At 49.3% G+C, this 13,402-nt stretch overlaps 1 protein-coding gene across 1 annotated transcript; it reads left to right on the top strand.

The window, feature by feature from the left end:
• Positions 1 to 7,868: 7,868 nt before the first annotated feature.
• On the top strand, positions 7,869 to 8,219 carry PRR9 (proline rich 9; the record flags this gene model as incomplete). The annotated part of the gene is made up of 1 exon (XM_081120940.1): positions 7,869 to 8,219. The coding sequence occupies one exon, from the start codon at positions 7,869 to 7,871 to the stop codon at positions 8,217 to 8,219; it is 351 nt and encodes a 116-aa protein (XP_080977066.1).
• Positions 8,220 to 13,402: the final 5,183 nt, after the last annotated feature.

Here is a 13,402-nt window from a genome sequence, read left to right as displayed (position 1 = left end):
GGCCCCAAGGGCGCCACCAGCCCCACGCCTCCGCCAGCTCCACCTGTTCACCACCTCGGGGCTGAGACCGAAGCCGTGGACTGACAAGTAAACGTGTTCCTCTGCTGTGCAAGACTTGCTTCTCCTGGGTTTTTGGTGTCTTGGGGGCAGTTTTCAGTTTATCTGTTGATTTCCAGAACTAAACCACCAAGAAGCGATCCCAGGGCAGTGAAGCTAGAACCCTGGCCCTCCACTATCAACAACTTTTGAAGACGGTGTCCCCTCTGGCCCCACCTGCTACCTCCAGAGAAGTGGCATCTTCTGAGCGGGCACCCGGGGCCCACCTCCCTGTAACAGCGCAGCCTGAGAGCCGTGAATAGCGCTGTTAAAGTGACTAACCCCAGGGACCAAACAGGCGTGAGGGAGGAAGAGGGAGTGAGGGGGAGAGAAGAGGGGTGTCAGGAAAGGTCCCAGGAGGCTCAGGGAAAGAACCCCACCTTTTGCGGCCAGTCCCATTGCCCGTTGCTTGGACACAGCATGGAAAACAGGCTGCATGGGTTGAAACTCCAGCTCTGCTCCCTAACTACTTTGTGATCTTAAGCAAGTTGCTTAATGTCTCTGAGCCTTAGTTTTCTTCTCTCTGTACAAGGAATGATGATGCTGGTAGTGCTGGTGGCACAGGGTTGCTGTGTGGCTTAAGGAGTTAAAGGCCAAGTGCCTGACTCACTGGGACACAGCAACCGCTTGCGGAGGGGAGCACACTGCAGCTGGCCAGGTGTCACATGCCACACCTGAGCTTAACTGCCCTGTGCTGTCTCCCTCGGGCTGCAAGTCTCCTGAGTGCAATAGTTAGGTTCTAACAAAGGTGCAGTGAGTACAGAGTGTCCAAACTGTGCCCAAGAAAAAACACCTGCTGTCCCCACCAACCAAGGTCATCTCAGAAGCAGGCTTTTGGGATGAAGGAGCTGGCAAGGCCTTTAGGGTGTGTGTGACCTCTTGTTTTTCAGATGTGAAAACTGCTAGTTTCTTTCTCTGACAGGAGGAGGCCTTGGGGTCTTGGTCTCCTGGCAAGAATGGGAGCCTGGCACCCACATTCCAGGGCCTGCAGAGAGGTGCCTCCTGGACACAGGGAACCTCTGGAAGTCTAATATAGGGTATTAAGGGGCCTATGGTCAGCTGTTGATAACAGGCTGAAAATTCTTCTACCATCATCATCTGTCAAAAAGAAGGGAGAGAGAACCCTGGCTGGTGTGGCTCAGTTGGTTGAGCATTGGCCCAGGTGCCAAGAGGTTGCAGGTTTGCACCAAGAGGTCACCAGTTTGATTCCAGGTCAGGGCACATGCCTGGGTTGTGGGCTCGATCCCCAGCAGGGAGCGCGCAGGAGGCAACGCGTCAATGTTTTTCTCTCCCTCTCCCTTCCTCTCTCTCTCAAATCAGTAAAAACGTGTGTGTGTGTGTGTGTGTGTGTTTGTTTTAAAAAAAAAGGGAGGGAGGGAGGAAATAAATTGAACTATAATGTGACATCCTCCATCTATTTAATGATCACTTTTAAGTAACAAATCCCAGAGGCCCCGTGCTAAAGAGAATGCTAGTGCTGGTGAGAGTGTAAATAGACAAGAATCCTTTCAGAAAAGAACTTGAGGAATATGGAAATTCCTCAACAAAAGCATAAAATGATTCAACCTTTTGGCCTAATTGTTCCATGTCTTGAAATCTATATAAAGAAAAGTAATTCGAAGATGGGCAGGTGGAGGTTATATAAAACTGATTTATCACGGTGTGACTTAGAAACAATTTAAATATCAGGGAATTGATTAAAGTTGGACCTGTTACTTGATGGAACATTACATAATCTCTAAAATGTATTAAAGGGGGAGAAAGGCTCCAATTCAATGTATAGTGTAAAGCAACTATGTTTAACCAAAAGCTTCTAGAAAAATGGTAATAATAGAAGGAAATCTGTTGACATTCTAGTTACTTTAGGAGTTATGGGTGACCAGTGGAATGTTTATTTTTCTCTAGTCTCTGAATTTTCATTAGAAGGTTATTTTTTAAAAGCAAAAAACAATATACTTTTGAATACTTCAGAGACCCTCAAAATCCTTGCATTTGCTCAAAGAACAAACTAAGCCCCGGGGGGTGGGGGTGGAAAAGTGTCTTCCTGCACCTGAACACACCATGTAGGAGGTGGCCCCACCTTGGGTGCCATCCTTGGAGATGTAGGATCTCACTCCCAGGCCTGCCAGGAGCTCCATGGCAGTGTCAGGCAGAGGTTGGTGCCCTCCCGGGTGGCTCTGAGGATTCCGGACACAGACTGGGTGGCAGCCAGCTCTGAGAACATGGAACCATCCTTTTGCCAATGTATTTTCTTTTCTCCCATGTAAATGAAACCAAAGATACACATCTCTTAATGGCTACTTTCCCAGCAGAAAGCTGGATCAAAGGCAACTCTGGGGAAGATGGCTGGAACATGATGAGTGTGCCACCTCCCTGCTGAATGCCATAATTACTCCCAGCCCCAGAGGCAGTCACCAGGTCCAGCCCCCAGTGGAAGAGGGCTGTAGAAATAAATAGCAGTGCCAGGCTCAATGGCTCACAGACAATGTGATGGGATAGAACCAAGCCCTCTCCTTTCATGGAAAAGCAGTTCTGAGGGTCCATTAGGAAGGCGACAAGAGGAGACACTCTATCACAGACCCCCCTTGCCTACCGCCACCTTGTAAAAGGACTTCTAAGACCTCTCAAACCAGGCCAGCTGGACAACTAGCTGTGAGGTGGGCCAGCCCCATGAAAGGGCTGCCTAGAACCACAGGAGGTCTTAGGAACCTAGGAACCAGGAGTCATTTTTATGTATCCCCCACCCCCACATGCAATGACAACTGGAGAGATGGCAGGAAGGAACCAGCAACCAATCCCGTCCTATTTTCCTGCCCGGCTTCCACGTGGCCAGCATTCCAGCCAGGGACTCGAGCACATCCGGGAGCCTTTGTCGACAATGACAAGTCGTAACTGCTTCTAGGTCACAGCTGTTGATGCTCAGCAAATGAACAGGCTGATAAAACAGTAAGTCAGTCACCAAACACATAAAGATCCTTACGATACAAGCTGATCGGAAAAGACATCCTGCGGTCTTTTCAGCTCCACCCGTCTTCCAGGCGCGTGGCACCTGGGCCACCGCACCTGCAGAGCTCTGTGCTCTCTGGGGCGCAAAGGGAACTCTGCTCAGACTGAGGGCTCCTGGCTTTTTCCACCAGCGACGCCCTCATCATCTCTCCCTACGCCACTCTGAGCCTCTGAACCGGGTTCAGGAACTTCCAGCTCACCTTCCTCTGGTCCTCCTTCCAGCGGAAACCGGCCAAGATGGTCTTGATCAAGCTCAGATCTAAACACCTCACTTTCTTGCTTAAAACCCTTAAAAGGCTCTGATTTGCCTAAACGGCTCAAATGATTTAACCTGTGTTATGTGCCGGGAAATTCCAGCAGTCACCTGTTTCTGGCCCCTCTGCCTTTATACCTGTTTCTCCTCGTCCTTCTTCCTTCTTCCACTGAATCCTCCGGTAATGATGTACTTGGGCAAGTCCTCATCTCTGAACCCAACGAAGGGGTCGCCTGCTCCAAGAAGCTTCCCCCGCCCTGCACCTTCCTCCGAGGGCTGGCTAGATGGTCTGTGGTCTCGGGGCCTCCCTGCCTTTCTCGTCCAGAGCGCTTACCAGGCCCGTTCTGTTCATCAGCTCACACGCGACTGCAAGCTCTTCGAGAACAGAGACTGCCTCGAGTCACAGACACTCCATAGTAACCAGCGGGGACTGCTCAGTGGCTTCGGTGGCACTTTTCCACACGGTGTCATTCCCAGAATTCGGAGGCGGAGAGGAGGAACAGCTGAATGTGGGTGGCGGGGGCTGCAAGAAAGGCGTCCCCGGCCTTGGCCACTTTCCCCTTAGGCCACAAGGTGCAGATCCTGCCTGCCCTCCCCCTGGCTTCCCCTGGGAAGTACAGCCTGGAGCAGATTTCTCCCTCCCTCCCTCCTTCCCCCCCCCCCTTTTCATTACTTAAACCAAATATATTTCAGAGAAACCAGATATTGAAAAGTAAGCCATAGACATAATACAAATTTAGAAGAATGGTGTTTTAAATATGAAGACAAAAATAGAAGCCAGATAAGAAAAGATTGCTAAATTGAATTTATAAAGTATATAAAAATACAATAAACACCAAAGTCAACAAGGGGACTTTTGCATCAATGAATATGAGAGCCAGAGTGACATTTAAGGGACCTCAGTGTCTAGGTGAGGAAACTAAGGTCCAGGGAGGGAAACGACTCGACCAAAGTCACACCGAGTTGGTTGTCAGCTGAGTCTAGGATTTCTAACTCTGATTAAGGCCAAGATGAGCCAGCACCCAACTCAAAAGGGAGAAGGGGTAAAGTCCAACATCAAACCTAAATAATCTGGAAGCGTCACTTGGCCCCATTTTCTGTCAGTGGTCTTTAACCTGGGGGCCGTGGCGCCCTCCCTGAAGGTGAAGGTATATACGTACGTATATTGTCCCATCACCCCAAAGCTGTTAAGAACCACTGACTGATCTGCATCTTTGCTACCTCCTGAAGCTTAGAAAGAAGCTCCTAAATGCTTTTACATAGACCATTGCCTAGTCTAGACACGAGCTTACCACACGACCTTGAACAAGGTCCTTAACACTTTTGCACCTAACTTTACTCATCTAAAAAAATGCAGTAAATTAATAATTTTGTGCCTCCTGTTTAAAGCACGTGCTGGGCTAAAGCAAGGAGATAGAATCAGGTGGCCTTTCATGCCCCCTCTGGATTCAGTGGCCTGTGATCCATGGTCCCTCCCACAACCTCTGACTCAGACCCTGTGGGTGACACAGGAGGAAAGGCAGTGAGAGGAGTGGTAGACTCTCCCCCAGAAGCCCACAAGCTCAGTAAGCTCTTCAGAGGCACCTGATCCCCAGCAAACGGGATGAGCCACATTCTGTGCCATTTAGCTTTATCGGAGCCCTTGCCCTATAATATGCAGACATCACCAGCCCAGTGAATCAGAGGAGTCTGGGAACTTTTATGATCTGAACAAAGGAGATAGTTATTGGATGGGAATGGAAAAAAAAAGCAATGTCCTGCACACAGCTGACTCTCTTCTGCTGACCCTGTGTAATTATACCCTAGCTCCCAATAATGACAGCTGCAGAAATCTAAAATCTTAACTCTCAGGTGACATTAAATCAGATTAGCCCCAATCTTGCTGGAGGGCCGGGGATGGTTAGAGAAACCACTTAGTCACCTTATCTTAAGATGTGGGGTGGGACAATCTTCCCATAGCTATCCAAGTCCCAGCCCCAGACACTGGGCCACTAAGGTTGATTTTTGATGGCTCAGACCCCAGATACTCCTACTTTGCACCTAGGAAAAAATTAGGTAACGTAAGGTCATTCAGCCAACCGGCTGGGCCACGGACACACACAGAAGACAGAAAACTGGGTCTTCTCGTTGGTGGATTATAACTTAATCAAGGAGGAAGAGCTCCCCACACATGCATCTACACACTTACAAAGTCATGTAGATACCCTGGCTAATCATTCACAATCACATTTATAGTATCGAAGAATGTCAAAGCTGGAATGGACCTGACTGATTCCTAGTCTCATTTTCCTATCTTAAAGATGATAAAAGTAAGGCCAGAGAGGGTCAGGGACTCATGTGAGGCGACATCTTTTTAGGGACAGAGCCAGGTCTCCTGGGCCTCTGTGCCATATTGTCTACTGCATCGCAGTGACCCCTCCCCACCCAGGCATCTGTTTCTTACCAGGACACAAAGGGCTCATAATGGTGCTATATCAATCCTCCGTGCACCAGTCCTAAAGGCCAAAAGGTCACCTGATCTCCTTCAATTCACCTTTTAAAAACTTTTTAGGGATCAAGCATCTAAAAACTGTATAAGCCTTTGAAGCAATTTCTGGTTTTAGCCAACTGCCTCTCTTAGGAAATGACCTAAACATACCTCTTCAAGTTAAAGGGACCATCATCATCTTTAAAGTCCCTGGAATTTGGTCAACTATAGCAAACAAGCTCAAGGCCACCACTTTATGGTCTAAGGACTTCTTTCATAATGAAACATTTCCCATTTTCATTACATGAGATCCTCCTCTGCTTCCAGTTGTCCCTACATCCACCTTCTTCATTCCTTAATGAATGCAGTTACTCCATCAATAATCATTTGTCTTCTGCTTTCTGTATCTGTGGCACAGCCCCTACCCTCTTTGAACCTACAACCCAGAGTAGTGATAAGATCTTGTACATAGACAACAGGAATTCAAAATATAAATATCATATAAATAGCGCAGATACTATGGGGGTTCAGAAAGAGGTGAAATTACTTCTAGTTTACAGTAACCAGGAAGGGCCCTTGGAAGGTTGTAGACTTGAGTAGAGCCATGACGGATGCTTAGGATTTCAACAGGCACAGAGAAGGAGGGCACACAAAGTAGGAGTGACAGCTCAAACAGAGACTTAGCAGTAGAGAAAACTGGGTGTGTTTGCTTTGAAACTTTTCCTTTCATCCCCCTGGCTTTTATTGACCCGAGTTCTAAGAGAAGGTTTTCCAGAAGCCAAGGAGACAGACCAACCTTGTTCCATCCTGTTTTCTTGGTTACTATGAAAACTCTGCAATGCCACTTTTAGAAATGTCATAAATCAAGGTTGAGAAGATGAAGGTTACTTGCCTTCTCCCTCCTCTCTCTTTTCCTCCACCTTAAGAGAAGACACAACCCAAGAGTAACAAACCACTCCAATTTCCTTCAAGACCTCTGTGCAAGAAAAGAACTCTCTCCAGGAGGCTGTGGGTCCTCTGTTAGCTTGGGACCATGGGACAATCTGTCTCCCATGGGCCTGGAAGTGTGACTCTTCAGGCTCAGTGAAGACACATTCATTCTGAAAGAAGCCATCCAGCCCTTGATCCAGACAGATCCCAGGCCTTAGGCATTAGGTCTTCCCATGGGTAAAGACAAGATGAGCATGGTGGATCCTATCTCTCGCCGCATCCTGAACCAGTTTGGGCAGATAAGGAGCCCAATCCGAGTTTGACAGACTGAGATAACGTTTTATGAACATTCTTTTGCTGCTGCTTCTAATGAAAGACCTGAGAAGAGCCCCTCCCTGCTGAGGTCTGCTGAGGACCCAGAGGCCAAAATGGAGGCTGATTAACAGGCATCCCAAGCAGTGAGTCAAACTATGGGCAGTTTCAGAGGAAGCTTGTTAGGGTGACTCCACAATTAAGACCACAGCCCACGTGGCCAGTCATGCCTGTGGAAGGCTGGACCAAGCACTATATAAAAGTCCTTACCTGGCTGGGCTCCACAATTCACGTTCCTGGTGGAGTCTTGCTGAAGATCAGGTAAGTGGGGGCACCTGCGCCCTCTCTCCCCAGCTGCTCTGCCTCTGGGAGGCTACGGTTCTCTTCCTCTGCTGGTCTGTACTTTCTATTGATTTTTGAAGTGGTTGGCCATTCTTGGACCTCTCAAACCATCCTGTGTATTATAGCTAGCCTCTCGCACCTGATTTTCAATAAGATTTGTAAACAGGAAAGGAGAAAAAGATCTGGGATAAGACTGGGATTTGGTGCAGGACCAGGCTTTGGCTACCCAAACAAGAGCTATGAGAATATTCTTCTTAGGAGATGGGCATCAAAGGGAGCTGAAGTTGGGATAGAAAAGAGAAAGGAATAGAAAGCAGCAGAGAAGTGAGTTCTTATGGGTAACAATAATTCATTCCCCGTTTCCTTCTGTCAACCCTTCACCCCTCAGTCCCCAGGCTGATACTGTTAATGCAGATAATTTTAAATCTTGTGTTTGTTTCAGGTTCTGCAAATCACCCTAAGATGTCCTTTAATGAGCAGCAGTGCAAACAGCCATGTGTGCCTCCTCCATGTCTTGAGAAGACTCAAGAGCAGTGCCAGGCAAAGGCTGAGGAGGTGTGCCTCCCCCTCTGCCAGGACCCCTGCCAAGAGAAGTGCTCAGTGCAAGCTCAGGAGGTGTGTCTTCCTCCGTGCCAGGAGTTAAACCTAGGAAACTGCCCACAGCAATGCAAAGATCCATGCCCACCTCCATGCCAAGACCAATGCCCACCTCAGTGTGTGGAGCCATGCCAAGAGCTATCTCAGACAAAATGTGTGGAGGTTTGCCCACAGAAAGTCCAGGAGAAGTGCTTACTCCCCGGCAAGGGAAAGTAGCTGCTTTCATGATGCCATCTAGGGTCAAGAAAATGGCCAACAGATGAAGACCCAACCCCAGCCTATGCTACGGTGACCTTCTCCTGTGGGTACCTCTGTGTGCACCTGTCCTTGTCTCCTGGCTTTTTCAGTATTCCAGGACTTGGTCTGTGTCTCTAAAGACAGTTCTTTCTATATTTCATCAACCTCTGTGAATAAGTATTTTTTCAGCAGTTTAGTGGAAGGGCTCAACTATAAGAATCGTGTGCTTGTCAGGGGAGACCACAGAAGCCTACTTCAGCTCCGTCGGGGCAAAACTTCACCCAGCCCTGAGTGTGTCACAGCCAAGGATGCCTGCATTCATTCTTCAGAGTGTCAGCCTCTCACTGGAGCCTCAAAACAAATTGAATTTGAAGGACTTTGTACTTGATTACCACCATCCAGGGTATGGCGAAGAGGTTGGTGGTATTTCAGAATAAAAAATTGGGCAATTTTTTCTCTGCATTCTAAAAAAGGACAGCAAATAATTGGATGTTGGAATGTTGGTTGTGTTTTCTTAAAATGAAACAAATGTATTTAAGTGATTGAATTCAAACAGCCAATAAGGAAAGACGAGATGAGATGTTTGGGGTCCGGGTTAATATTTGTCTTCATGGCGGGTCTGCTTTGGGCCCTTAATTCCCACCATGTACCTTCTCTACTGATTGATGTGTGTCCGTGTGATGCAGGCTGGTGTGCTCTCCAGCTGCTTTGCCTTCTTCTCCCTGGTGAAGGTAAAATACAGAATAAAGCTGATCCTAAGCTGGTATCTGACTCGCGTGCTCTCTGCTCCCTGCTCCCCACCACCACACAAAACCTGCTTTCCTGTGATACCTCCTCCTTCCCTTCTTCCTCTCTCCTCTTCTTTGGAGAACCTGGAGTAGGAATAAAAAACAGACCTCCCAGCAGTGCTGAAAGAGGCCTCCTTACGGGGCACCTGGACCCCCCCCAACCTTCACAGGCTCACTTAGGCACACACTACCCCCGAGAAAACCCAGCGGGGCCCCGGACCTGCCCAAGCACCAAAGCTCAGGTGCAGGGGCCCTTCCAATACAACACATTTTTTTTTTTTTTCTGGTCCTTACTTTCCAGAGGAAAAAAGCCAAAATGGGTTGGAGGGAAATGGCACAGAAGAAGGGGTCCCCAGTCAACCCGCAACATCTCCAAACAGCGTTCCTGTGAGAAGTAAGGAATAAACGTAGTGCTGCTGAGAAGAACGTAGAATGGGGACCCAAAATTGTCCCCCAGGCCATCTGACCGGATTTTAGGAAAGCCAGGCAGCCTGGCCCCTCCGCTGCAGAGGAAGCACCGGGCTGAGGGCTCTGGGGTTGCGGGAAAGGGCTGAGGAGCGAGACTTACAGGAAAGAAGCAATAGTGGCTCCTTCAGCTGTGCCCTGGGCTCAGAGGATTATGCGAAGAGCCCAGCTCCTGAGGGGTAAAGGGGCTTCCGTTCGTCCCCCAGGTCCCCCTTCCTACGCAGCCCATATGGGTGCGCCCTGGTGGAGGGCTGTTTGCCTCACCTGTGGGCCATCCAGCACTGGGAGTGTCCCAGTCTCTCAATCTTAGAGATTTTCTAAAGCAAGAGACAGAGAACCAGGGGATGGAAGATCTCAAGTGCGGACAGGGAGCCCTCAGGCACTCGCTGAGCCTGCAGGTGGCCAGCGCCAGGCCTGAGCTCCGCGCGCCCCGAGGGAATCCTGACGCAGCCACAGGCGGTTGCTGTGCTGCCCCCTTGTCCAGGCGCTGCTCTGGCCTCACCCAGGCACTAAGTGGTGAAGTCAGGATTCTAACCGGGGTCCCTCTGGACTCCAGCACAGAGCTCTGACTTGCACGAGGAGGTGCCCGTGGCACAGACGAAAGATTTCCAGAAGCTGCCTTCTTCTCTTCATTCACCCCTCACAAGTGGTCACTGGTCACCTACCAAGTGCCAGGCGCTGTGCTTGGTGCTGCAGAGAGAGCGAGATAGCGGTGAACCAGGCAGGCAGCGTCCCCGTGCAGAGGTCGAGAGCTTCCTCCCACAGGCCACGCCAAACCTCTCCGAAACCTCCTGCGTGTCTGAAGTCCAGGAACATCTCCAGGGGCCTGAATCACAGCTCTCTTACCCCCCTGCTGGCGAGCAGGAGGCGGTCAGCCGTATCAGAGAAAGAGCAGCCCACAGTCGGAGGGGAGGCTTCAGCAGACAGAAAGGAGACAAACCTGCTGATTACAGATAAGGGAACAGACACCAAGGAGCCAGCAGCCTTCTTCAGGCTCCGTCCTGGGAACCACTGCACCTTCCCTGTGCTCACACTGCTCTGACCCAGTCCCTGCCTGCACTGCAGCTGCTGGGGCCAGGGCCCTAATGACACAGGGGGCCGTGGGGACAGCTAGGACCAAGCACACAGCAGCCAGGCCTCCTGCCCCTCAGCTGTGTGCATCTGTGCTGAAAACTTTCAGAAAGAGGGGGGAGGGCATTGCCAAAAAGAATACCAGAAGTTAGAAGTTCTAGTTGACCGTTGTTAAAGAAAAAAACAAAAACGGAGGCCAGAATTTGAATATGTGCCATAGCCACATAACCAAAACTTAAAGCTATCCTGATTTCCCCAACATGTTGGCTCTGATCATAGTGAAATTAGCTTTCCTGGGTTCAGCATGACCTCATCGCTTCCTAGTCAATCAGCTACAAATGAGTAAGCTGATGTAGCAGCGCTCCCCAAAGGAATGCGGGCCGCTAGCAGCCGTCACAATAGCGATCAGTGTGCTTCTTGCTGCGCTTCATTAGCCAGGCTGTCACCCTCACTTTCTGAGCTTCCTGCCACTCTCAGCTTAAAGTCTTCCAGTTTTGTGAGCTGTTTTTTGTATGTCCAATAAACTTTTAACTTTTATCTAAGTTGATTTGTTTCAGTTTTGACAGTTCACATGTGACAAGAGTGGGCCTCTGAACGCCACGCGCTAAGAGGAAGAGATGCAAAGCGACAGGAGTTCAGAGGAGGGTGCTGAAGTCACCTGTTCATTCAGTAGATGTTCGTGCAGAACCCGCTATGCACAAGGCGCAGTTCGGGGCTCTAGAGACCTCATGGGAGGGAGTCTGTGATAGAGCTGGGGCCTGAAGACTTTCATATTAGAAACTGTTGAAATCTATTTAGTCCAGAGAAGAAAATACCCAAGATAGCAGAGTAGCTGTTCTCAAGTATTTCAATGGACAGAAGTTATGAATTTGGGTTCAGTTTAGGAACTTTCTTATGATGAGATTTGTTTTCTTATGATGAGACAGGAGCTGCCTTTGGACGTGTCATGTTCCCATGAACTGGAGGTACACAACCAGGGGGCAAAAACCAGTGTGAGCTCTAAGCTCCCTTCCAGCTCCTCTAGCACGGAGACTCAGCTCACTCATCTAACTCTCCTGGATTGGGCAGGATTGGGACCCAGGGGCAGTGGAGCCTAATGGGCCAGGGAAATTCAGAAGACCTGACCTTCATGTCAGGAGACAGAGGAAATTTCTCTGACCTCTAGAACATTCCCTGGAGGCCATTTGGGGGCCCAAACTCTTGGGGTCCAGCAGAGTTTAGACCACAGCTTGAGGCTAAAGGAAAGGAGGACAGGGGAGTCATGGGAAGAAGCTCCTCAAATTTGAGAGTTTTAATATGTTATTTAGGCCCACACACTTTAGCTCTGAGTGGCACGTTGCAGGAATTCCTCACGTCTTCCAAATCCAACCTCCTCAGTTGGGGATTAGCACACCTTTCTCCCCTTTGTTCCTTGTGTCTTTGCCTTCTGGACCTCCTTTCTCTCCTGGGCTAGAGGGGTTTATCTGGTCCATGTGCAGTCACACCTGGCAACCTATCACCAGTCTCAAAACCAGCCTGCCCTCCTTTAAAAGCCCTAGCGATCCCTTTGCTCTTCCCAACAGCACCATCTACCGGCCATAGAGGCACTTGGCCTTCCGTGGGTCGTGCCCAGCCTGGCCTGAGTCAGACATGGCCACACTCACTGGGGCCCAGCCAGTGCTAGGTGCTGGCACAGAGAGTGACAGGAAAGCTAAATGTGCAAGACAGAGTTAAATAATGTATTGGGGTTGGGTGGGGGGCGGGGTCACAGAGCATGAATGGTGGTTCAGGACACAGGTTCAGAAATCGGACTGCCAGGATTCAAATCTAGACTCCACCACTTCTCGTCTTCCCTTTTAAAAACGTACTGAGAGCCTTGCACGTTCCAGCCACTGTTTCAAGCACTGGGGAGAGAGTGGTGAACTAAACACACAGAGTGCATGCCTTCCAGAGCTTACAAATACAGGCGAGACAGACGAATGCAACTAAGCAAACGCATAAATGAGAACATGTAGAAAATAGAACAGGGTGATGAGAGAGTGTCTGGCCAGAAGGGGTGCTCTTGTCAGGTAGTCTGGAAAAATCTATCCAAGCAGGCGACAGATGAGGAGGAACATTAATGATGGGAAGGAGCCAGCCATGTGGGAATTGGGGCAAGTGTGAGCACAGAGACGTCAGCACACAAAAGAACTCTGGAGTCCAGACACTGCATCTGAAGGTGAACACTAGCCAGCTCTTAGTCCAGCCAAATGATGTGAACAGAAGGATGAGGCCTCCAGGTACTTTGTCATGCGAGCTGTGACTGAAAGACTTGCAATATCTTGACAAAAAGAATTTTCTGAGACTCACACAGGAGGATGCAATATTGTAGAAAGCTTTATTTTTGTGGAATTACAACCCTGAGTTTCCAAGGTTTCATTTCCCTTAGTCCCGCCAAGGAAGAAGCCCCATTTTGCCTTTTCAGGGCTAAAATCAGAGCCAACGTCCAGAATTTCCTTTCCCGGTGTGCACAGTCCAGTCCAGCATCAGGCCAGCTTAATTTGTGTTTCCCCATGCAGTCCATCAGTCAATTGCATGTGGGGTCTACAGGTCCACATGGCTATAGAGGAAACACAGGTGAATGTGAGGAAGCCAAGAGTGAGCCAAGAGCACAAGAGCAACAACAAAGAGAACTCCTTTGTTTAGGAAATTATGAATTCCCAAATTTTCATGCACTTGCAGTGACACACCCATTCTGGCCAATGGGTCTGGCTTACCTTCCCCATGTCACTCCACCTTTCCTGGGCATGTATCTATCTTCCCTTTGTTATATCCCTTCCCCCAGTGTTTTGCAGGGAATAGTCCAGGGGTTCCTCGAGG

Source organism: Miniopterus schreibersii, assembly GCF_964146895.1.
Source record: "Miniopterus schreibersii genome assembly, chromosome: 19".
NCBI classification, from domain to species: Eukaryota; Metazoa; Chordata; class Mammalia; order Chiroptera; family Miniopteridae; genus Miniopterus; species Miniopterus schreibersii.
The sequence above is the reverse complement of the archived record's forward strand: the minus strand, read 5'-3'. Positions and strand labels throughout refer to the sequence as shown.